The sequence below is a fragment of the Copadichromis virginalis genome, linkage group LG7 (genome assembly GCF_057382275.1).
Source record: "Copadichromis virginalis isolate Kocher_CV1m ecotype Utaka linkage group LG7, C_Virginalis_male_GT1.1, whole genome shotgun sequence".
NCBI lineage: Eukaryota > Metazoa > Chordata > Actinopteri > Cichliformes > Cichlidae > Copadichromis > Copadichromis virginalis.
Genome location: NC_140624.1, coordinates 44766234 through 44792138, shown reverse-complemented (window position 1 = coordinate 44792138; position 25905 = coordinate 44766234). Strand labels below are relative to the sequence as shown.

Genomic DNA, 25905 nt, shown 5'->3' with positions numbered 1-25905 from the left:
GTCAGCTCCTCTCTTAACTGCTGAGTCAGTATTCCCGCATTTCAGAGCTAACGTGTGAGTGGACCTTGTAGCCTGCAGGTGGTGTAGCGGGTCAGGAATCAGCACCCTGTGATAGTCTCTGAGGCATAAACAGTATCGGGATTCTGTTACACAAACAAGACCCAGTCTCTCTTATTTAACAGATGTAGGTTGTCGAGAAACAGTTGTAGTGCACAAATACAGGATGGGCTACATGTCAGCTTTGTGTTCCTGCTATAGGTGTTTTTGCCCTTTAATTTTAAATCTTTCTAACATGTTTATTAACACAGAAAGAAATGACACGGATTTTACCCGCGCTTACGTCCGATGTAAAGCCCCCTAAGTCACCTGACAGCAGGTGAAGCACCTCTCTGGCTTCAGAGGCATGGGTGTGTGCGTTGCTGTGCGCTCGGGGCTGGATGCCAGCGAAATCACTGCAGCAGCATGGAGACGTGAGGAAACAGCGCCGCTGGGCAGGAGAGTCTTTTCAGCGCCTTTTTCTCTTACTGCAGCACAATTACAAACTTTACCTCCTCTGCATATTTGATCAAAAGCAATGGAAGTCGTCCCTAGATTTTTGTTTGTTTGTCTTTGCGTTCCTCTGGCGGCTGATTGGGAGACTGTGGACGCAACTTTTACTGACCTCGGGGACGAAATCGACTACAAGGATCCATGTAAAGCAGGTACTGTCCATATTACTGTACATGATACCTCCTTCTCTTGTTGTGTGTTATTGGTGTATTTTTGGCTAACAGCTCGAAGTCTTGAAGGCTCCAATCCCTGTGAGAAGAGCTAGATGTTTATTAAAGGATAACCCTTTAAAAGAAGAAAAAATGATGCTCTCAGCTTAATAGGTGTGAAGACTGGATGTAAATAAACTTTAAACCAGGGAAAATATTTTCAGTCCAAAAATAATATTTACATATTTTTATTTTTTACATTTTATTGTTGTTTGAAAATATGTAGAATAGCAGCTAATCGATTGTGAGGATGTTACACAATATGTTTAAATACAAAAAGTGTAAATGTTTCACATCCTCTGGAACTAAAAGTGATTTTTTTTTAACCTAAAGCTATTAAATCAAGTTTAATAAGAAGAAAAAAAACTGTTAAACGACATGAAAATGGTGTAAATGCAGTTTTAAAAGACAAACAAAACGATTGTGCCATTGCAAACTGCAGTGGTATTTACAAAAAGGACTAATTTTAAAGTCAAATGTAGACTTTCTGTACTGAAAAAGTTCAACCAATTATTTTTTTGTTTACACTTATTAATATGTGGGGGTTTTTTCAAAGTAAAGCAAGCATGTTTTTATCTTTACTCAGTTGTAAGAAAGAGATGTAGAGGTGACAGTGATGCTATAGACACAGCACAGTATGTACCCCAAATTAATTTATTTAGTGAAATAATTGTTCTTTTAGTCATGTTATACTTTAAAAAAAAACTATTACTGTATTTTCAATTTTTTCAATTTTAGTGTTTAACAGTGTAAATTTTGTTACACTTCAAAGGTCTGTCATGTAAAATAACAGTAATATTAACATTAGCACTCTGGTAGAGTTAAAATAAATACATGCTCCAAAATAAAGTAATGTCATATTTCCTTAATATAATGACAGAGTATTGTGAGCAAGATGCAAGAAACTGCATCTGTTGAAATTAATGTGTTAAAGTACAGTAGTTGTTTTTTAAATGCAATGAAGAGTAACTTTAAATACCTGCAGTCAAGACAATACCATAACTTTCAATCAACATAAGTGCAGTGGTACATGGTACATGTCTGTGTTTTTAATATAAATAGGTTGTACTGTCATAACTAAAAGTTTAGGCAATGGCACAGATTTTGCGTTTCAGTTTTTTTTGTTACATTTTTACTTCTTTTGATGATGAAGAACAATCATAAGCATTTTATGAATTTCAAAGACTTTTATTGTTAAACAAAATACATTTTTACAAAGAGTCTGTATTTACAATGCTGACCCTTCTTCATAACTTCTGCAATTCTCCACGACGTGTTGGATATCAGCCTCAAAATCCTGTTTGATGGTGATCCAAACTCCACGATGTCCCCAGTATATGAGCTTCTGCTTGTCCATCCACTTTTTTAAGGTCTCGCTAAGGCATAAACTCTTGGTCTGGAGAGTTTCCTGGTATTGGATCGAAAATGTTAATTTGATGATTATCGAGGCACTTTCGACTCGCTTTTGGCTTGTGACATGGCGCTCCATCATGCATGAATGTGATTATGATCATCGTTGTGATCAACTTGGTGCACTGACAAGCTAGGAATGGTTGGTCATCAATCAGGATTTACCACAGAAGCCGACATCCAGGCAGTGTATATATATATATATATATATATATATATATATATATATATATATATATAAAACAAACAGTTCACTGCGGTTATCCTGGGCCTCCAGCAGGTTGGGGTTCCTTTTTCACTTGTGACTTCTGAAGCTTTCAAAACAGACCACTCTTCCACTCTGAGGGAGTTGCCTGGAGACTTGAGGTCACTGAGGCCGTGCCAGCACAACCCTCAGCTGGACTGTGGTGAAATCCCTCAAGCTCCAGAGCATGGGGTGCACACTGCAGGGGTGACAGTCATTTACAGTCACCCTTTGCTTGAGTGAGTTTACTTCAAAGGCTGACACAGGGCCCACTACCTCTTTTCGTTTGTACTTTCAACGGTTGTTACACACACTGTTAAATGAGGTATTTAGAGGGAAAGACTCAAGTGAGCAGCTCTGCTTGGCCAATATGACGGATATTATTTTTCAAAGAGCGTTTCATGTCATCCTTGAGTTTTGAAAGTTATCTACAACCCTTAATTGTGTTTCTCACTCTCACCTTTGTTGGCCACTGGAAGATGTTGTGTAGCTAATCTTGTAGTTCAGCATAGAAGTTTATGGTTTCTTTGTTCACTTCCCCACGGCCTATTAGAGCCCAGTTTTCTGTCAGACTCTTCTGTAACAGTTCTCTGCAGCTGACACTGAGCTATGCCATATCTTGAAGCTGTTTCACCACTTTTGTCTTCTACTGTGTTTGCTGCACTGCTGACTTTGTAAGAAATCCTGTAGTGACGCAACTTGTTTTTTTCTTTTTTGTTTTTTTTTTTAAGGTATTGCAGAAAAGTTGATGAGACCTTTACAAATCTACCTCTGGGGCATTTACCTCTGTGAATTTGTGGAGTTTACTCGTTTTCTGTGTCAAAGTGCAAATTCAGTCCATTTTATCTGCTGTTAGCATTTTATATACAGACCTGGATGAAAGAGCCAATGCTCATTTCTTTATGTTGTGGTATAGAAAATATGTGTAGTGGTTTATTGAAGCAAGAATACATGGAGAGCCAGTATATAAGGTAAAAAAAAAATGAGTGCAATTTTAATAAGTTTGAATTTCAATATTTGCTCTGACCATCTTTATTCTTTAACACAGTCTGAGTCTGAGTCAGGTTTTTTGTAATGTCTTTATGTAGTCTTCAGGAATAGTTCTAGAGGCTTCTTGAAGGACATTCAAAGCTCTTCTTTGGCTGCTCTTTGTTCTGTTCTATCAAATATGATCCCACACTGCATCAGTAATGTTGAGGTCCAGGCTTTGGGGAGACCAATCCATGAGACTCGTGGATTGGTCTCCTTAATAAAAATTTATCAAACACTTTACAGGTGATACTGCATAGCGGATCAGAATCTAGTGGTATTTTTCTATGTTCATAATTCCACAAATTTTGACAAGATCTCCATCACCACTGACTAAAATGCAACTCCAAACCATGACAGAGCGTCCACTGTGTTTTACAGACAGCTGTGGACACACCGTTCCCTCGCCTTCTGACCTCCTCCATATATCTTGATAATGATTTAAATCAACAATTTGGATTCATCACTCCATCAGTCTAGTTCTTGTGTAATTTGGTATACCTCAGTTTTTCCTTTCTGTTTCTCTTTCCTAATAATGGCTTATTGACAGCCGTCCTTCCACTGAGACCATTTCTGATGAAGCTTCAGTGAACAGTAGATGAGCCAGATGCGTCTCTCAGATCCTCTGTCAGGGCCTTTCTAGACGTTTTTTCCTATTTCTTAAGGACATGACTTTCAGTTGCTGTTCATCTGTTGTAGATAGGTTTTTGGCCTTCCACTCTTTGTTTTTCTTCCACTTGTGCAGTTTACTTAGTTTAGTTAGACATGGTGCATCAGCACGGTCACAGTCCTATAATGTATTCAGTTCACATCTTCCTTCCTTCCTTTAAAAGGACACAAACAGTCCTCAGATATGTTTTAGTTTGTGAGCCAAGGGCAGGTTGCAAAAAGAGATGACTTTAATAAGCTTGTTAAAGTAGATGAGACAATCCAATAAAAGTCCCACTGAAGGACAAACTAATAAGAAGAGTCAAAACATAAAAGACAAAATAAGGCAGCAGGAAGAGGTGAACATGAGCAAACCACAAGAAGAAATAGCAGCTCTAAAAAAACATGTAATCGAATGAGGACAAAAACACAGAGACTTTTGATATCAGCGACTTTATGCTCATGTTGTTGTGCGACTGCTCTTTAAGAGGTGCTTTCTAAAATTCTCCTCCCTGTCACTTTAACACAAAGTTATATATCTTCAATTTATCGGAGAACTTTTATCCTCATAGCTGCCTTTTTGGGAGACATCGCACTGGATGAAGACGACCTCCGCTTATTCAAAGGAGCTGATGATGCACAGCACGCTGTCCAGAGCAACCACACAAACTCAGGTGTCAAAACAGAGAAAACCCAACTAATATGTTAGGAATTCAAACTGAATGTGCAAATAAGGGGATCATAATCAAAACAAACTCCCCTGAACGTCCTATCTACCTTTTACAGCTAACAGTTCCACTTCCAGTGAAAACAGAAGGAGTGAGAGGGCTGCTGACAGACACAGCCTCCGTCGACAGAGGAGAGCAGCCACCGCCAGACCTGAGCGAGTATGGCCTGATGGTATCATCCCCTACGTGATCAGCGGAAATTTCAGTGGTGAGCTTTGGTGGACAACAATAAGTCTTACATCTGATTTCACCATGATAGGATGGTTGCAGGATATCAAAAAGCAAATGAATTTTAGGTGTAATGCTTAACAGTGCATCCACCTGACAATTCAACCAAAAAGAACTGACAACATACCAGACGGCATAGAGGTTATTTTCTGCAGACTTGCTGGGCCTCGAACTCTTCGGCTTGCCCTGTAGTGTGCATTGGGCACAAAAACATTTAAAAACCACTGCTTTAAGGAGTCTTTGTTGCCATGTGCAGCTTGGACATCCTGAAACTGTCAACGTCTAATTCAGAGTTTCCTTTCAGGCAGTCAGCGAGCCATTTTCCGTCAGGCGATGCGTCACTGGGAGAAACACATTTGTGTAACGTTCACAGAGAGGGCGACTGAAGAAAGCTACATTGTTTTCACTTACAGACCTTGTGGGTAAGTTGGGAGCATGTCAACATTTTTATGATGTCATCGGTTTTTTAACAGAAGTGTTTGTCTCAGCTTATTGGCTTAGAAAAAAAACCGCACAATGATCTAAACTAAAATTATTGGAGCTCTTATTCATTCATTTATTTATTTATTTGACCAGATTTATTGTTTCCACTGTTTTCTATTCAGAAACCATAGACTGTATATAAAAGATGGAAAGCTCAGACTGAATATTTTCTTTAAAAGTGGGCATATACCTCTCTTTATAGTTAACCTGTTAAAAACATGGGGGGGGGGGGAATAAAAGCAGGATGTGGACCTGAATAGTGTCGCTGACCGGCAGGTGTTGCTCCTATGTGGGGAGGAGAGGTGGCGGCCCTCAGGCCATCTCTATAGGAAAAAACTGTGATAAGTTTGGCATCGTTGTGCATGAACTCGGCCACGTGATTGGCTTCTGGCATGAACACACACGTCCGGACCGTGATGAGCATGTAAGCATCATCAGAGACAACATTCAACAAGGTACTCTTACTGCATGCGTGCGTTGAGGATGAAATAAATATGTGGGAATGGATACTGATGCTGCAGATGTTTGTCTCTGCATTTAGTTCTTTGTCTGTTTGTCCATCAAAAGGGCAGGAGTATAACTTCCTGAAGATGGAACCAGGGGAGGTCGACTCACTGGGAGAGGTATACGACTTTGGCAGCATCATGCATTATGCAAGGAATACATTTTCCAGGTTGGCATCTTTTTTTGCTTCATGTTAGTATATTCTCAACAGAAATGTAAGGTTTTTTTCTTTTGTTTTTGTGTTTTTTTCTGAACATTTACACTTTTAGCTTTACCATATTTACATTAACAGGCAATTAAAAACCTTTCTTACGGAAGTTAAATATCTCTTAAATTCATGATTTTCTCTGCCTACCTCCAAACTGCGAACACACTAGCCTGACTAGCCCCACGTGTCATCGTTACCAAGCTTGTTTCTGATTATCTAACAGGGCTATACCCTGACCTGGTGTTTGTCCCTTGAGTCAGCTCTGCTTAGCATGCCTCACAGGAAACCTCTGGGGGATTTGTCCTGTATTGTTACAGAAGTGATTCCACACTAGTCTCCTTTTTTGTTTCTCTCCCATGCATGTCGTTGCCCCTTTCAGTTTCTCGGTGTTTTGGTTTTTTACCCCCATAACCACATTGCAGGTCTGGGTCATGGAGGCATGCCAAGCTAAAAAAAGGCCCGGCAGTTCAGTCTTTGTCAAACAATTTGGGGTGGAGTGGCCTTTTACTCTGGCATTCAGGAGCGGGCTCCACTGAGCCGGCTGGCACCGGCGAAAGGCCCCATTCAGAGCGCTCTGTTTGCACATGCTTGTCATTCATGGGTGCATCACCATGGGAACTGCAGGGTGGGAGCTCCGAACTCAGTGAAAGATTATCACAATCAATAAATCAAGGTCCTGAACAGGAGGTACATCAGAAAAATCATGTAGATTTCATCGATCCTTCAGTTTAAAACCTCTGAAACTCAGATCTTCTTGCACATCAGTAAAAGTTAGAAGTTAGAAGATGTTTTTTTTCTCTTCAGGCTTTAAGTGTTGTCACTGGATTCTTTGCTGTGGTTTTTTTGAAACAGAGGCATCTTCTTAGACACAATCTTGCCCCGTTATGATGTCAATGGAGTCAGGCCGTCTATTGGGCAGAGGACCAAGCTCAGTAAAGGAGACATTGCACAGGCCTGCAAACTCTACAAATGCGCAAGTAAGCTACATTTGATGTAGAGAGGCTACTCACCAAACTATATAATGTGGCCTTTATACTTTTATTATTCATTAATTTAAAAGTAACTGGTCTAACTGAAGATAAAACTCCTCTACCCTTGTCAAACAAAACAAAGGGTTAACAAAAAAGGTTCAGGAATTCTTGCTTGATATTAAATAGAGCAGAAAACCATGGAACAAAAACCTCCATATTCAGGAGAAATAATAAAATTTTACTCTTTGATAAAATTCTTCTACGATCAAACACAACAACACAAACGGTTTAAGATGCCAAAATTAAATCCCCCGTTCGCTTCATGCTATTTGGACAGCTGTGCCGACTTCAATATCTAATATGAAATCTTGTCAAAATACAGCAACACCAAATGCTGTCAGTTTAAAGAAAGAATAAATAAATATTTCACTGCAGTACATTTCTAAGAAAACAGTCTTGATGCCGTATTTTATCTGCTTTCTTGCAGAGTGTCTTCTGGAGTGCGTCACACTCATTTACCCACATTTCCAGGCAGACGTCTGCTGTTGATCCATTTACTGAGATCAACAGCAGACCTTTGGAGTTCCTGCGTCAATGAATATGTGAAAAATACTCGGCTCACTAATATGTTTCACAGACTCGTGGGCCTCATGTTCTAGCCGAGAATGACGCAGTGAACGATGGTCAGGTTAAGGTTGATCTTTAGACACACAGGAGTGTCGCTCCTCGTCTCTATCGAACCAATTATAGCAGCTGCTACTTGCAAAGCCAACAGACTATCCACGTAGCTGGATAGTCTGGAGAGTAGCTTTTATGTTTTGTTTAGAGACGCTCTTCACACTGATGGTTTCTAACTGCAGGACAGTGCAGACAGCAACTGTGTTGCGTACTGTAACTGCAATCGAGAAATGAAAAGCTGCTCACTCTTTAGGCAATTCTGATATAGGTAAGGCATGTGGTTTAAGACTCCTAAAAACTCTAACACTCCTGGATCCTTTTCATTTCTGTTTTATTTAGTTAGTGGTAGTTTTCAAGTTGAAACAGCAGTTTCAACCTGATGGCAGCATAATGAAAAGTCTCATCTCTACTGTCACAGGTTAAAAGTAAAAGTGCTTTTATTATTATATGCACCATGGACTGTTTCATACAGAAGATGATTAGAGTCACTGGAACAAAAAGTGGGCACATCTTTTTCTTTTCTTTTCCAGAATTCAGACTTTAATCTCAGGAAAAAAAGTCAGAATTCCGACTTTTTTCCCCTGAAGAGTGAGCAGCTTTCCATTTCTCGATTGCAGTTACAGTCAGAATTCTGACTTTTTTTCTCAGAATTCTGGAAAAGAAAAAAAAAGGTGTGTCCACTTTTTTCATCAGTGGCCCTAATCGTCTTGCATAGATTCAAGATGTGTTAAAAATCAGAGGAGACTATATGTTTTTATCCCCATTGTACACCCTATTTGAAGCAAGACATGGAACTCACTTATCATTTCTACTAATTCTGTGCTTGTGAGGCACTCATGACTGAGAGTTAATCATCACTGGTTTAAATAAATTGATTAAAAAATGATATTATTTCTCCCTAAAATGAAGTCCTTTGTGAACTGTTTTTTTTTTACCTGAACACCAATCAGATGATCAGTCAAGGCTTTGCAATGTTTCTTTCCTCACATCTTTCTGTTTTCAGTTCTTAGTTAAATATATTTTAAATAATCTCCTATTGTGACAGAATGTGGGGAAAGTCTGCAGGACAGTTGTGGAAACTTCTCTTCCCCTGGTTTCCCTAACGGATACTCGGCATACACCCACTGTGTCTGGAGGATTTCTGTCACTCCTGGAGAAAAGGTACTCAATATGTGGATGCATTAGCTCCATAAGGGCATGATCAGCATGGTTACTCACCTAATGAATTTATAAAGTCTTTATCCATAGTGATCATGAGCTAAATCAAAAGATAAAGTGGTAGTGCAACAAGATAATGATCTTAAACACATCATAGAATCATAATTTATTTTCAAACTGCCAATTCAAAGCCCTGATGTTAGCAGTTAATGTGAGGAAATCCACTAACATCTTTCCAGGGAATACAGACACAGATAGCTGCAGATACCACAAACGAGCAGTCATTCTTATTTATGCTTATTTATGCATAAGAGCCCATGAGTAGTTAGTGGATTGTTATGTAGTTTCTTCAAGTGACTCCTCAAGTCATAAGGAAAAACTTAGCGTGGGAAAACTTGGCAGGCATGCAGACATCTGCGCGGAGCCTCGCCATCTGAAGAAGAAATTCATGCCACTTGAACTTCAGCAGATGCAGAAACTATAACGCACGCATTACAGTCGAAGCTGTTCTGCAAGGAGGACTTGAGTAAAGTTCAAATGAGGTCCATTAAGTGTTGTATTAATGCTCCATATTAGTTAGCAAGCATTCATAGCACATGGACTGCAACCATCATCTTTACTTCTTCTGCTAAGTTAACAAGTTTCCCAATCGCAGATGTATAATATTGAAAGAATTTTCTCAAATAAATTAGTGACCAAGACATATGTTTTTGTTTTTTTCTCATTTGTTTGGGCTGATTGGTGTTTCTAATTTAGCCACATGGATGCGGAGGTGAATATGGCTAAGTCAGTCTAGTTATTTCATTCATATAATAGCTACTTTTGGTTGCTCTTATTCACAAGGCGTCACCACAATGAGTCGTACTACGGTGGCCCTGAGAGGCCAAACGTACTGCAACTTAAGAAAACACCAGCAATAAGAAAAATGCTGCAAAAGCACACGAAACACAACGGAAATAGGAAAAACAACAACGGAAATAGGAAAAAACGAAACAGAAATAGGAAAAACAAAAACAGAAACAGGAAGAAACAGATTTCCAAAAGCACAAGGGAAGTGTTTCTGGGGGGACAATAACCCGACGGACCAGTTGCAACCAAAATATGCTAAGAATTTTGCTGGGAGACACTTAAAAGAAGTGGAGGATCTATCGGTTTTGTGAGAAAGGAAAAGATGAGAGTTAAGTGTGTTAGCCTAACTATTAGCCTGAAAATCCGTCATCAGTATTAAATGAATCATGATAAAATATGCCTACCATGTTTTGGGCTCCTGCAACTGGTCCGTCGGGTTATTGTCTCCCCAGAAACACTTCCCTTGTGCTTTTGGAAATCTGTTTTTCTCCATTTCTGTTTTGTTTTTTCCTATTTCTGTTGTCATTTTTCATATATACGTTGTGTTTTGTGTACTTTTGCAGCGTTTTTCTTATTGCTGGTGTTTTCTTAAGCTGCAGTCCGTTTGGCCTCTCAGGGCCAACACCAGTGTTAGTCAAGTTACTTGAAAAAAGTAATCAGTAATTAGTTACTGATTACTTCCCCCCAAAAGTAATCTTGCTAGTTTACTTTACTGGTTACTTATTTTCAAAAGTAATTAGTAACTTAGTTACTTTTTTAAAAGATGATTTACAACCTGAATAGGTGATAAAGCGAGAGATCTTTCAGCCCAGTTCTATTGTTTCTGCATAATCCATCATATAAAATGTAATCAAATGAAAAAGTCTCATTTTGAAAGTAGTTTTTTTAGTTTTAATATTTTAACTTTACGCATGAAGCAAAAGTTAAATTATATGCAACATTCTCTGACTGGAAGAAAATTGTTTAACATTTAAACCTATTTTCTGCACATTCCAGCACATAAATTAAAAGTTTGTTGTGTTTACACTCAGTCTTTCAAATAGATGCACGTATAAGACAGCAGAAAATAAATAAAATCAAAGACTCAGCGGTCCTGTTGCTCTATTTTCACCGTAAAGCAGGAGTGGGGCAGGCGGAGGTTTGCCCTGGTGCAGGTGTGTCGTAGCGGTCAGTGGAAGGATCTGGGAGTTTCACATTCCCGTCGTAGCGCACTCGGTGCTTACTCTGAAGTTTAGGGGTTTTTTTGCTCTAAAAATAAGTTTTCTTCCCATGTAGTGTGCAGCAGACGCTAATGTTTTTGTCACTTTTTACGGAATCAAACTCAAAGTAAGGTCAGTACTTCCACGCTTTAAACCCTACACGCTCATACTCTCTCCCGCACTCGATATATTATCCATTGTTGATCTGCACTCACTTACATCATTGTCATGAGACACTCTCGCAAAAAAATCACGGTTTTAGTAACACAGTAATGCAGCGTGCTTTAGTAACAGTAATCTAATGACCTTTTTGCAATAGTAATCCTTTACTTTACTTGTTACCTGAAAAAAGTAATCGGATTACACATTTTGATTTGGCAGATTTTTTCTAGCACAACCCAAATGAATTTGTATCACCTTCCACCTTTTTTACCTCTTTTGGGACGACACAGATGTCGAATCTTGATGCCAGATCATTTGCTAACACCCTGGTGTCCTTCTGTCTCCTCTGCATCTTAGATTGTTCTCAATTTTACGTCCATGGACCTCTTCAGGAGTCACTTGTGCTGGTACGACCATGTCGAAGTCCGGGACGGCTTCTGGAGGAAGGCTCCTCTAAAAGGTCTGTTTTACTTGCGTCTCTAATGTGAAGTTCTTACCGAGAAGAAATGACAGTTTGGGGTTTTTTTGCACTTTTGCAGGGCGCTTTTGTGGAGACACACTTCCAGCTCAGATTATCTCGACCGACAGCCGACTGTGGATTGAATTCAGGAGCAGCAGCAGCTGGGTGGGCAAAGGATTTTCAGCTGTTTATGAAGGTACAATGCTCAGTTTTCCCATGCATCTCCTTTGGTACAGATGTGAATTTGGCCATATGAAAGCAAGTCTGTGACTGTAATCAACTGGTGCTTATGTCACTTCTCACCTCCTGTGCAGCCATCTGTGGAGGAGAGGTGAAGCGGGAGAGCGGCCAGATCCAGTCGCCTAATTATCCTGATGAATACCAGTCCAACAAAGAGTGTGTGTGGAAAATCACAGTGGCAGAGGGGTTTAATGTTGGCCTCTCCTTTCAGTCATTTGAGGTAAAATTACCTCTTTTGTTGTTATTCCTGCATTCTGGCAACGTGCTAGCAAATAAAATTAAAAGGTGGTCCCTGCAGTGAATGGTGCAGTTGGCATATAGAGAGGAATGGCCAACCTGGAAAGATTTAAAACAGTCTTAGCTAATTTGCAAAGATTTTAATGTGCTGCTATGTTGGAACTTGTTTTATTAAACTTGTTAAATAATTACCTACTATACTATAGTACTATAGCAACTTTTTTAAACTTTGAAAAGTCTACAGAGTGTCAGCAGAAAAAAAACATCTCACTTTTATTGTTTGTGGATGGCGAGGATGACGCTTTGGACAGACTTCACAATCCTCTGCTGTAATGTCTATTAGCAGACTTTTGTGTCCGCGCTGTGCAGATTGAGAAACACGACAGTTGTACCTACGACTACGTGGAAGTGAGAGACGGCGCTTCAGAGAGCAGCCCGCTGCTCGGACGTTTCTGCGGGTACGACAAACCAGACGACATCAAAAGCACCTCCAACCAGCTCTGGCTCAAGTTTGCATCTGACGGATCGGTCAACAAAGCTGGGTTTGCGGCCAACTTTTTTAAAGGTCAGAAGGTCATTTTAGCAGCAAACAATCTGGCGGCAGTGAGACCTGTTTGATGCATTTGTCTGGCACAGAAAACTAGTAATTGCCATTTCCTTTTGTTAGAGATGGATGAGTGCTCCAGACCTGACAATGGTAATTGCAAGCAGCGCTGTCTGAACACACTGGGTAGCTACAGATGTGCTTGTGACCCGGGGTATGAGCTGGCAGCTGACAAACACACCTGTGAGAGTGAGTTTACAGCCTGACTGCTCATATTAAATTACTGTCAACTTCAGAATGCCACTGCTTCACGATATGAAGTACACTCTGACGAGTATATTCCCTCTACATGATATATACTCACTATGTACACCTTTAACTGCTCATTAACCAAATATCAAATCATCGAAACATGTCAGCAAGACAGTATATTTAGGCATGAAGAAATGGTCAAATGATCTGCTGAAGTTCAAACTTGAGCATCAGAATTGGGAAGAAATGTGACGCTGAACTTATCAGACGGACTGTTCCTAGTGATTTTCTGTGATTTTCCCACACATCCATCTTTAGTATTTACAGAGAATGGTCCAAATAAGTAAAAATAACCAGCAAGCAGCAAGCATTTAACATTTAAGCATGACCACTCTCGGTTTATCAGAATTTACCAGATATTTAATGTTAGCTTTGGCTTGGATGAATAGTGGGTCTTATCTGAGTCTTGTAGCCTTGAAGATGGTAGCAGATGTGCATGGCCGTGTAGTTGCCCGACACTTGTCGAAGAAATAAGAATTTACTCTTGACTAACTTGACTCTCAGTTTCTAAGCTTTTAAAATACACCAACTTCTTGAAATCCTTAAACTATAGAAAAAACAAAAACTTTGCAGATTCCTCTGCCTCCATCAGTGACTCTGCTGAAGTGTTGTTGCTGTATGTCTCTGCAGGTCACCATGGAAACACTTCATGCAAGTTTCATGTTGTAAACTAAACACTATTTATTTATTTTACACTACACTATTCTATACTTTATTTATTATTATAGTGTAGTATATTAATATGTATATAAATATACTAGGCTATAGCTTCCCTAGTTCACTGCTGTGAAAAATTAATACAAATGGTGACTGATGATTCAGAAAAGAAAGATGGAAATTCCAACCTGCACTGATGAGGTTGATGAGGTGTCTTAGGGGTTAAAACACTGGGTCGTTAGCTTTGGAGGGGAATGATGCATAAATTTGAAGCCTGACAGCATCTCTTGTATATGTAGCTCTGGTCTTTTGGATAAAGTGGCCCTTTAAAGAGCTCAGCGGCTGAGACCTTTTTGTATTTTGTAAAACCTAAAGCCCCACAGCATAATAATAATAATTCTAATAGTTTATATGAGAAATTCATTATTTATGGAGCTACCTCATGTCATATTTTCTTGGATACTGATGTTTAGAGAGGCCCCACTCACTATGGGAAACACACATGTGCACAATAATAATTCCATAATCCCTGCAGGTACTGACTTTAGAGGGAGAATCAAGACACATAATAAAGTTGAGTTTAGGTAAGGTTTCAGATTTTCAAAATAAAAGATATTTAAACCACCTCGTAAAACAGTCTCTGGTTAACAAATGAGTCCAGTGTGTGATGACTGCTTCCAACAGTATAATGTCACAAAGCTCAGATGATCTCAGAACGGCTTCTTGGCCAGGACAGTGACTTCACTGTACTCAAATGGCCTTCACAGTGACCGGTCCAATACACCACCTTTCAGATGTGGTGAAACGGCAGATTCACATTGTTATTGTGCAGCTGACAAATCTGTTTGTAAATTCTGTAGTTTAGAATTTCTGCCATGTCATGCTTAATTTTACAGTAGTGCGCCTAAGCTGTCAGCTCTATTATGCCTACAGTTAAATCCCACAGCTTTTTCCCTGTGCTATAAATAGATAGATGTAAACCTAAAGTTATATAGGCCATATATATATGATTTCTGATAATAATCCTGAGTATTTGGGACTCGCAGGTGTTACTAGAATGAGATTTTTACCTTGTTGAGTCTTGATTCCAAGGAAGCGTCCTGTTTCTACCACATGAGGGCAGCGCTCCCCTGTTGTATCTTCACAAAGAACTTAGATCTTGATTCATCGTTTTAAAAGTGTTTGCAGACACAAATAGCAGTAGGAGCTGACGTTTACTCTCATTTTAAAAAAAATAACAAATAATCTAACTAATGGTGTTAAATTTAAGGATGTCTTTTTCTATTTCCAGTACCACAATTTCAAATCCATCAGTTTAATTATTTAGATTATTTTTAAAATAACATTCAGTTTCAAATTTTGTTTTTGTTTTCTTTTGTTGTTTCTGGGAATTTGGGGTTTTGTTTTGTTTTTTGTTTTTTTTACTTTTACCACTTAAATCTGTGTTTTTGCCCCACCAGCAGCTGCCTGTGGTGGATTCATCACCATGCTGAATGGCTCCATCATCACCCCCGGCTGGCCCAAAGAATACCCACCCAACAAGAACTGTGTCTGGCAGCTAGTGGCACCCATTCAGTATCGCATCACCCTGGTGTTTGATGTGTTTGAAACCGAAGGAAATGATGTTAGTGGGGTTTTTGTGATTTGCTAGGAAAGTGCTTGTACACATGGGTAAAGAGCATTCAGCAGGAATAAATACCTGATAAAAATCTCTCGTGCTAAAATATATCTGTAAAAAATACATCAAGTGAATGATGTACATCAATACATTTATTAACAGGGATCATTTCTGTGTGTTTCCCATCAGGTGTGTAAATATGACTTTGTGGAAGTGCGCAGTGGGTTGAGCTCAGACTCAAAGCTTCACGGCAAATTCTGTGGAGCAGAGAAACCAGAGGTCATCACCTCCCAGCAGAACAACATGAGAATTGAGTTTAAGTCTGATAACACCGTCTCCAAGAGAGGCTTCAAGGCTCATTTCTTCTCTGGTGAGTTGACTGATGATTTAGGAAGCATAGAAGGAACTGCAGAGTAAATGTATCTGTTATGGTAACTGGAGGGACTCAAACACAGGACTCCTTGGCTCAAAGGAAGAACAGAGGGTTTATTCACAAACACCAGGTGAAATGTGCAACAGTGACAAAGTGCTATATACAAGGGTGCGGGGATCAGGGCTCCAGGGAATCCACAGGGAAAAGCAGGGGAACACTCTCACTCCTCTTCAGTCTCTCTTGGTGTCTCACCAGTCTCTCACTCCTCTCTCGCACCAGAATCTCTGTAGGCAACAAGGGCAGGTCCACGGTGTCTGTACACAGGAAACAATGCGTTAATGCAAGAAGCAAAACCACAGGAACTAGACTGCAGTGTCCTAGCCAGGATTTCACTAACACAGGTCAAGCATCGAGCCAGCGAAGAGCAGTCTTGCTTCTTCCCTTTAGTAGAGGCCAGTTAATGAGACGCAGGTGTTCATCTCACAGGTATGTAGGCCAAAGGCGGGAGCCCACAATGAACTCTGCCCAGGCGACAGAGGGAGAGAGAAAAAAGAGAAAACAACACAGAATTTCTCAGGCGGATCTGCTGGACGGTGACAATAACAGTATGGTGCAGGGAAAACGGCAAAACCAGAAAGATGCAGTCCGCTGACTTCACAATGAGATATAATGTATCACAGAGATATAATCTTACACAACCTTACCCAGAATGCTTAGTCTTCGTGTGTAAACACATTCTTCCTCTTGTGTATTTTTATTATTCACATCAAAATCTGAGGATTTTCTCTTCTTTTACAGTTCTTTATTTTTGCCCCTTTAATCAAGCTAGTCAAATAATATAACAATAAAATCAAAGCACAAAATTTCAATAGAACAGAATAGAATAGCTACTTTATTGTGATTCAGAACACAGACAAGTTTGTGCACATTAGAAAAAAACATTTGGTGCATTTACTCACCATTGGACTGTACGGCTTAAATCATAATACAATCAAAATCTAAAGATTTTCCAGAATATGGAACTGAAAATGATCATAATAGTTCCCCTTTTAAAGTCTGGCTAATGATCAGATTACATGTTTTTATGCAATATCATCAGATAAACAGCTACCTGAAGTTATTTACTTTTCCTCAGCAACACTAAAAAGCACGTTAAAACTCTGTACAGTACGACAATGTATGATTTCTAGCAGCCATGTAATCCTAAAATCCTGTGCCTAATGTAGCAGACATTTCCTTCTTGAGGAAAGGCTTAATCTCAGTCTGACCCAATAAGTTCTGATGCCTGCTTTCACACATTAGAGTGTGGGAAAAATTCTATTCTGATTATTTCAGATTATTCTGAAATGTATTATGTAAACTGCCTAGAGTACCAGGATCAGCAAGCTCTATATAACTTTTGGGAATTATTTTTACATCAGTCAAATCCTTATAAATGATATATACTATGTGTAGTAGTGTCAAAATAAAAAGCAAAATTACAAATTACTTCTACAATATCTCAATGTTACTGTTTGTCACTGGAATTTGTTGCTAGTGACAATAAAGTTTCTATTGTATTCTATTCTACTCTATTCTATGTCCGCAGATATAGATGAGTGCTCCAAAGGTAATGGAGGCTGCCAGCATGAATGTGTTAACACCTTCGGGAGCTACAGCTGTCAGTGCCGCAGGGGCTTCATGCTGCACGACAACAGGCATGACTGCAAGGAAGGTGCAGTATGTCCACTCTTCACTCATCAGTGTGATGTATGGCCTTATATATCCTTACTTTTCTCTAGTGGACACATGAAGCTATCGTTTGTGATTCACTTACTATCTAAAGATGAAGTAGTCTCCTAGAGGGAACACACCCTTTACCAGCTGCTGCATATTTACAGACAAAAGTTTGACCTTAGGACTATTTATTAATAGCCTGAGTGGGAAAGTAGGATTGCTTAAGGGCAGCTTTAGTTTTGCTTTCATTTTGACAGTTAATATGTTCGGCCTGTTTTCCACAGCATGACCTCAGAGGATGCTTGTGCTGGAGAAAAGGAAATGATGTGCAGCTGTCATTGTTTTGCATCCTGCTTTGTTTTTGTTTATTTTTTTTACAGCGGGATGTGATCATGTGATAAACAGTGTGTCCGGCACCATCGCCAGCCCCAACTGGCCTGACAAATATCCCAGCAAGAAGGCTTGCACCTGGTCTCTTTCTACAACCCCGGGCCATCGAATCAAACTCGTATGTCACGATGCCAAAATTAAAACTGTTCAAAACCATTTATATCGTTTTAAGTTTAACTCGAAACAATTTCCAGATTTTTAATGAGGTCGACATGGAGGCTCATCTGGAGTGCGCTTATGATCATCTGGAGATTTATGACGGAAGAGACAATCGCGCCGCGACTCTGGGACGCTTTTGTGGCACCAAAAAACCTTCTCCGGTCATCTCCAGCGCCAACAAAATGTTCCTGCGTTTCTTCTCCGACAACTCTGTGCAGAAGAGAGGGTTTGAGGCTTCGTACAGAGCAGGTGAGCAAACTACAGTGGCACAAAACGCAAATAGAAAAATGCTACAAAAGCACTGAAAACACAACAAAGGTTAAATAAAGGACAACAGAAAAAACACGATAACAAACACAAACGCGTTTTTGGAAAAACACCAATGTGAGTGAACAGCTGCAGAAGTGACAAGCTAACAGTTGCTTTGCTAACAGCAAACATGTGTGTACGTGTTATATGAATCATAACACTCCATGAATCCTTTGAACACGTCTCAGTGAAAGCCTTCCCATGTTTTGGTCTCCATCAGCTCCACAGCTGTTAATGTCTCCTCAAAAACACTTGAATCTTTGAATCCTTTGTGTTGGATTCAGTTTCCATTTCCAACTTCCATTGTGTTTTGAGAGATTTTGTTTTTTTCAGTTGTCTTTGTGTTCTAGTCAACTTCTATTGTGTTTTATTCAGCTTCTATTTTGCTTTGTTCAGTTTCCTTTGTATTTTATTCAATTCACCTTATGTTTTGTAAGATTTTCTTCAACTTATTTTGTGTTTTGATTGCTTTTACAGTGTTTTCTGTTTGTCTGTGTTTTCTTAAGTTGTTTTGCATCTCAGGGCCACTGTAGTAAACAGACTATAAAATACTGCTCTGCTGAAAAAGAAGAAAAAACCCCAAGCAAAAATAGAGTAAAATGGTGTTTTGAAGACAGAATAAAAGCTCAAAAATGTCACAATTCAGCTGCATTCCTTCCTAACTTTTATGAGTTCCTCTTTTTGACCCTCTAATTTTGTGGTTGTGGATTCTCAGAATGTGGAGGAAGCTTTAAAGCAGAGGTCAAGACAAAAGATCTGTACTCCCATGCCCAGTTTGGAGATAACAACTACCCTGGAGGCTCTGACTGTTTGTGGGTGGTAACTGCTGAGAAGGGTTACGGTGTCGAGATCATCTTCCAAGTGTTTGAAATTGAAGAGGAGGCTGACTGCGGGTACGATTATGTGGAGCTATATGACGGCGCTGACACCAAGTCTCCCAGGCTGGGACGATACTGCGGATCTGGGGTAGGGCTGAATAAAATCAGTCTCGCTCACTAATTTCTATTTTTTATTTATTTGTTTATTTACTTGTCTGTATCGGTTGCTTTTCCTCAGGCCCCAGAGGACGTGTACTCAGCTGGAGACTCCATTGTTCTAAAATTTCACTCGGATGACAGCATCAATAAAAAAGGCTTTCATGTACGCTACATAAGCACAAAGTTCCAGGACACATTACACGTAAGCAAGTGACTTTCCAAACCTTCCCCAAACCTAAATGGAGACTTCACCCCTAGCATTTGGTTGGTCACACCCATTTCCTGGCGAGGAGTGAATGCACGGGTTGATACCACAAACAACAGCCCAAACGCTTTACATTGACTTCTGTTAGACAGACTGAAGCCATGCAGAGACATTACATCTTCACTCTTCATCATCATATAGCCCTGTACCCTAACAGTTTGAATGATTTCATATATAAATATACAATCGCACCACTTGTAATGAGCTGATTGGAGCGCTGTTTTAAAATGTAAAATGTATATATTGTGATAATAGTTTGCCTTTTTATTTTAATCATAATTTCCACTGTGTCACTTTTTTCTCTCTGAGGTTGAAACCTTCATCACTTCTGTTGGATGTAGTGCAGTTTCGTGTATTATATTACTTGATAAATTAACTTAATATGTATGGAAATCAGCAAAACTGTATTCTTGAATCATACCTAATCTCTTATTTAAGATTATATTCTTATCTGGCTTTGCTTTAAATTAGTTTAGTTTTTGAGTTTGTATGTCAGCCATCCTCTACAGCTTCTTGTTGTTGCTTCACAGCAGTTAAGGTTTTTTTCACCCGATCAAAAACGATTCCTTAAACTCCTGGACTACTTGTTAATTGGGAAGTTTTTCCTTTGCTGAACTTGGCATAAATGCATACAAATTATCACCTGCTGCGTGTGGTTACAGCTGCATTATCACTGATGCTGAGCGTGCGGAGAGGACGCTAATGTCTTGGACAAATGTTTGATTTTTGTTGTGAACAAAGTTCCGTTTATGAAAGCTGATGGTGAATCAACCAACTAACTTTCTTTCCCAATTTCAAATTACTGAGAGATGTGTGTACGTCTGCACCTTGATGAGCCTTTTCATGGTTTCCCATCTATGACTGCAAAGATGTTTTCACAAGTAGCATCCAGCTTTGTTTGTAGTTTAGTACGAAAAACCCTCTGCACACCTGTGCCATGCCTGACATCTTTTAAATCAAAATCGATTTCACATATTTTTCTCTTGGCTACAATCTTTCTCTGCTTTGCTCTGATTATTTGGGACTTAATGCCCCCCTTTTGTTTTCTGAGCCAGATCTAATCTCGCTAATTGGGTGAACTGAGTGTATTGCAGAGACACACAGTCACATAAAATTAAACCTACTTGAAAGAGCAAGACACTGCAGTTCTTCGACCAGCCACTTGAAGCTGCATCCAAAAGCAAGAATCATGTTTACAGCACAGAGGCCAAATTGGTGCTGAAGTTACTTAGAACTTATTTGGAAATATATGTGTGGATTGCACATGTACAATCTATGAATCCAGTTTGTTAACCAAGCATCCACCTACTAATCCAAATATGACATTCTTGCTCCAAAACAGCAACATGGCCATTAACATAATGCTAACATTATGGTTTCAAAATGAAGCCTAAAGCAAATGGGTAACCTGGCAGTGACAATGGCCATGTTTTAGTTATTTGTTTATTTATTTATTTATTTATTTTCATTTTGTCCCCCCTGCACAATCAATCATCATTAAAGGGACAGTTTTTTGTTCCAGGCTGCAAACGTGTTCATTTCAGTTCTTTGCTTGTGACCCCCTAGTGTAAAACATTTATTCATAGCGCTGCAAGTGGTTGAATAAATTAATTAATGAACTCTTAAGGGTACCATAAGGTAGTCATAGAAAGCAGAATTAAGGAGTTTGATCATGGAGGTGTTCTGTTCATTTTAATACTGGAAATAACACACTTGTGCATATAATTACGGACATCTTTTTACGTCTTTGGTACCACACATTTAGTGTAGCAGGCTTTTGATCAATATGTGCAAAGATTTCTCAGTTACAAAAATGTGCACACATACAAAAAGGCGATTTAAATTGATTTTTATTTAAGTATGTGCAAACCTAATGTTTGCTATGATGAAATAAAAAGTTTCTCCATGGTCCTTGAATGCATCACATCATCAAGTCTTGTGACTCCAGTATAATTCAGGATGTCAGTTATTTACAGAGTAAAAAACAAAGTACTGAATGAATTAATGAATCATGCATAAAGAAGATTACATAACAGCACATTACAATAATGTCACTACAGTCAGATAACCAGACAGTTTCACATTCTTCACCGAAGCACAGCTTCTCTGAAATGAAATGGTTGACAGTAGATTCATAGTCTGCAAACTCAGCAAAGCTTAGATGCACGTGTTTCTGATTTCTGATGAGATAAACTGCACAGTGCATTTGCACAGTTTCAAATCTGTACAGTAGGAACCATTTTTATTCACATGTGTTTTTTTGCATATCTAGTCATTTTCGGTAACTGTTTGACCCTTTGTCTTCTTTTTTTTTCACAGCAGTTAAATCTTTGGCAAGAAAACTTTGAGAGGCTCATTTTCATGCACTTTGTCCAGGAAGCCCAAGTTGAAATAAGGATACAGTGTTTCAGTGAAGGTCTCCCTGAAGGTGTACAGGTGTGTCATGCTCTCTGCATTGTAGAAGGACACCAGGCCCCTCTTGTAGTCCACGTACACACCGATCCTGGCCAGTGGCTCCTCCAGTGACAGGACAGTTGGAGGGGACGTACCTGCCATGTACTGAATCCCATAAGAGAGAGAGATAGTCCAGAAGCCGTTAGCTGGAAGGGCTTTGATGACTCCCTTTCTGGGTACCGACTCCCGGGCTACCCCCACAGTCCAGACTGTGCTGCTGTAGACCTCAATCTCCCAGTAGTGACGCCCATGGGTGAAGCCCTGGCTACCCAGCAGTGACAGGGCGGCATTAAACCTGTTGGGATTGTCCTCCACAGTGTGGTTAAAGTTCTGGTATCGAACGCAGGTGAGGGAGGAAGTCAGACTGAGCCAGGGGTTGGCCGTGCTGGAGTTAAATGTAATGGAAGCTGGAACTAAAAAGAGGAGAAAGCAAAGGCAAGAGAGGAAGTTTAAGGCTAAAGATGTTTCTTTGCTGGATATTTTGATGATGGTTTCTGAGCAGTGCAGTGATTCAGGAGTCTGAGTGTCACTTTTAAGTACCTGGATAGATGCTTCCTTTCATAGATTTCCACACTCTGTACTGTAGGGGCCCTGCAAACCGGCCCTCACACAGACTGGGCGGTGTAAACACGGGTTTCTCAAACTTAAGTGGAGGCCTGTCAACGAAAGCAAAGTCAAACAATGAAACCAAAGAACAAAAACAGAGCCTTTCAAGGACAAAATATTCGGCCTCTTTCCCACGCTCACCTCTGGAGAAGTGCTTTGATGCTCTGAAATGAGACATGGGAATAAACACAGGAAAAGAGACAAAAAGACTGTAATTAGTTTTGCTGTATTTGAAAGAAGAGAGAGCTTTTTCCACATTACATCAGTGTCTGACCTCACATTATCCCACCCTGCGGGATCTCCCTGTGGCCGGGGGAAATTCCCACTGCCTTGGCCTGAGTATGGCCCGGTGCCTGAACTGAACTCATTTTTCTAGAGCTCAGCGACTGAGGTCGTTGGCATGAATCCTGTCTAAGCTCATAAATATTTGTTTGGGCAAAAAACTACAACAGTGTTGTTGTTATTTATCACGCTTTACCCTTGAAGTTTTTTCATAATGATGTAATCAAATCGACCGTCTTGCTAAGACCACTCTGCAGACTTAACAGGAAAGCCGAGGCGGTCACACCCAGCTCAGTTATATCTTGAATGTTGACGTTGGACCCTGTTTAACCTGTTGGCACAAAAATGTATGTCTGCTACATAATAGATTGAAAAACACCTCATTTTCTTCCCAAATATTGTGCTTCTGATTCCATTTCTTTTAAAACAGTGATACAAATGTTTTGAAAACATATTTAAAATCAAGAGTTCAGCATTTTTTGGCTTAATCATCCCCAGAGCTGACTCATCATCCTGGTAATAACTTCCAGATGAACTGTGCTGTATGTACAAACAGGCTAAGCGTACCCGGAGCAGAGTGAATGGGTCCTGCTCTTTTAGTTTGTCCTCTATCTCATGGACGGCCCTCTGCAGACGCGAGATCTCCACGCACAGCAGGGCCTTGTGCTCGTCCAGGCGAATCAGCTCTCTTCGCTCCTCCGTCTTCAGCTTCACCTGCAGCAGTTTCTCCTCCTGGTAGAGGAACTGGTGCAGGTCGCTGAACTGGGCTTCGATGCGCTGCTTCAGATCAGCGGTGTGCTCCTGAGTGGGAGATGCACATTGTTACTGGGAGCGACGGTCTATTTCAAAAAGCACAACAGTCTGTGCGCACATACACAAAAGCATTAGAAATCCATGAGGGGAATGAGACAGGAAACTGTGGGTCGAGTGGGTCAGTCTGGATATTTATAGTGATTGTAGCATGCGCAGTGGCGAGGTTTTGATTCCGATGTGTTTCCTCTCACCTTCAGCTTCTTGACCTCGTCTTCAGCTTCTCTGTCACACTGCAGCGCTATGTTGAGCTCAGCTTTTAAAGAGTCCATTGAGCTGTGCAGAGATGCCTGTCAGGGCAGAAACACAAAATCAAAGCATTTTGTTTAACCATCCATTCTCTTCTGCTTAGCCAATTCAGGGTCACAGGGGGCTTTAGCCTATCCCAGCTGCGAGAGGCGGGGTACACCCTGGACAGATGGCCAATCTGCTGCAGAGCTAACACAGAGACAACCATTCACACTCACATTCACACCTGTCTATGTCTTTGGACTGTGGCAGGAAGGCAGTACTTTGAGAGAATTCACGCATTCAAAGGGAGAACATGCAAACGATGGTGGATTCAAACCCCAGACCTTCTCACTCTGAGGCACCAGTGCTAACCGCCTCACCACTGTGCAGCCCGTCAAAACATACTGACTCCCTCAAAGTCAATGTCTTGTCCAGGGTGATTTGTTGAAAACACAATGGGAAGCGTGATAAATTTGAGCTTACTTTTGCTTTAAGCCTAACCTGGGAGACTCCACACTGATGAACAACACAAGAGGATCCATGTTTGCAATACCAGAAGAAGTTGTTTTTGGAAAATATGCAGCCAAGTCTAAAACTATAAAAGCAAAAACAGTTTAAACCCCATTAACAGTGATATTGACTTCCCTGCTGAACGTTTAACTGCTGACAGGCACTTCATTAAAGCTTAACTCACCCTATACTTCTGTTCTGCCTCCTGGACACACACCATGGTGTGACTTCTGTGCTCCTGGGAGATGCCACACACCAGACACACCAGCTCCTGGTCCTCCTCACAGTACAGTTTCAGCTCCTCCCTGTGTCGGCTACAGCGTGCAACCGGTGCAGGAGCCCTCTCTGGCACCCCGGCATCTGGCAGGCAGGGTCCAGTCCCGCTCTCCTCCAGACCCTGACAGTAACTCTCCACTATGTTGGCCACTATACGGTTGGGTCTGTAGCTCGGTCCGGGATACACCTTCCTGCACTGAGGGCAGGAGCCGGCTCCACCTTGCCCGGTGCCCCGTGGCCCTGCCCAGTAACCCTCAATGCAACCCTGGCAAAAGGTGTGATCACAGGGCAAGGATACCGGCTGCTTGAAAAGATCCAAACAGATGGAGCAAGTCAGGTCTCTGCTGATTCTGTGAGCCGAGCTTTTAGCCACTTTTCCAGCTATGGGAGGCTGCCGCGGCTTTTCCATTGCTGTTTGCACAGCAAAGTCTCCTTCTTTAGGTTTCCAACTTTTTTTGTCCGGCTTTATCCCCTGGTTCACTTTCTCCAGGTTCTGCAGATAGACTGACTGGATTTTCTTCACTTCTTTCTGATTCTTGCTCATTCCTTTGCCTTTAGTGTCCTTCTTTGTTCTTACTGTACTGCTGGACTTCTGAGTCCTTCCTCTCCTACAGAGTGTGGCCGCTCTCTTTGGCCTCCAGCTTTCCTGTTGCTGTGGGGAAAACAAGGGGGTGGTGCAGAGGCAGCATGAGCCTCTCACATGCAGATCAGATAGTGAGGGGATCTCAGAGGCCCCCCTTTCCCCCTTAGACTGACGTCAGTCAGGAAATTGAGGCGGACCATGGATATTCTTTCCTTTGCATGTTTGTTTAGTAAAGTCTGCGCAAGTAAAGTCCGACTTCACTAAACTCTTAATCTGCTCTAAGAATAATTAAAGAAAAATGTAAATCCAGTGGATGTGACTGTGTGAGCTCTTGCCGTGAGTGTGTGTTAGAGGGAGAAAGCAGGAAAACATCTGTGAGTAGTAGATAGCGATTTCATCATTCTAATTATGGCCACGATCTCTGCCAAGTAAGTAAAAGGTAGAAGGGTATCATTCAAAACTGTATGCATAGAAAGCTCCACAACAGACAGAGTACTCTTTATCCAGACATAACGTCCAGTAAAGCTTATTTAAAAATCCAAGCTGAGTGAGAAATTTGTGTTTCACTTGCCAAGACTATCAGCAGCACCACATGGGCCGACTAAATATTACAGGATGTTACATCAGGCTGATGACACT

The 25905-nt window shown here is 40.5% G+C and overlaps 2 protein-coding genes across 3 annotated transcripts; one reads left to right on the top strand and one right to left on the bottom strand.

The window, feature by feature from the left end:
• The first annotated feature begins 251 nt into the window (after nt 1–251).
• On the top strand, nt 252–20105 carry LOC146705796 (bone morphogenetic protein 1-like). Of its 2 annotated transcripts, none has more exons than XM_085463614.1 (20): nt 252–701; nt 4662–4763; nt 4876–5025; nt 5350–5467; nt 5805–5983; nt 6096–6201; nt 7093–7217; nt 8935–9050; nt 11615–11717; nt 11797–11913; nt 12032–12177; nt 12564–12759; nt 12862–12987; nt 15171–15331; nt 15515–15695; nt 17287–17412; nt 17795–17922; nt 17999–18212; nt 18988–19238; nt 19329–20105. In XM_085463614.1, exons 1-20 carry the CDS (start codon nt 575–577, stop codon nt 19461–19463), a joined length of 2907 nt encoding a protein of 968 aa, XP_085319740.1. In that variant the 5' UTR covers nt 252–574; the 3' UTR covers nt 19464–20105. The 2 variants fall into 2 exon arrangements, with proteins under 2 accessions (XP_085319740.1, XP_085319739.1); XM_085463613.1 differs by having other exon boundaries at nt 15168–15331.
• Nucleotides 20106–21347: 1242 nt separating this feature from the next.
• Nucleotides 21348–25570, bottom strand: trim69 (tripartite motif containing 69). The gene is made up of 6 exons (XM_085463615.1): nt 24592–25570; nt 23861–23956; nt 23424–23657; nt 22716–22738; nt 22509–22624; nt 21348–22381 (listed from the first exon to the last, which is right to left on the bottom strand). The coding sequence occupies exons 1-6, from the start codon at nt 25225–25227 to the stop codon at nt 21837–21839; spliced, it is 1650 nt and encodes a 549-aa protein (XP_085319741.1). The 5' UTR covers nt 25228–25570; the 3' UTR covers nt 21348–21836.
• Nucleotides 25571–25905: the final 335 nt, after the last annotated feature.

Coding starts and splice junctions, on each gene's coding strand:
- LOC146705796 (XM_085463613.1), top strand. CDS start 575: ATGGAAGTCGTCCCTAGATTTTTGTTTGTTTGTCTTTGCGTTCCTCTG. Junction 5,026..5,349: donor GATCAGCGGAAATTTCAGTG/GTGAGCTTTGGT, acceptor GTTTCCTTTCAG/GCAGTCAGCGAGCCATTTTC. Junction 12,760..12,861: donor TGCGGCCAACTTTTTTAAAG/GTCAGAAGGTCA, acceptor TCCTTTTGTTAG/AGATGGATGAGTGCTCCAGA.
- trim69 (XM_085463615.1), bottom strand. CDS start 25,227: ATGAGCAAGAATCAGAAAGAAGTGAAGAAAATCCAGTCAGTCTATCTG. Junction 23,658..23,860: donor ACGAGGTCAAGAAGCTGAAG/GTGAGAGGAAAC, acceptor TCTCCCACTCAG/GAGCACACCGCTGATCTGAA. Junction 22,625..22,715: donor ATCAAAGCACTTCTCCAGAG/GTGAGCGTGGGA, acceptor TTTCGTTGACAG/GCCTCCACTTAAGTTTGAGA.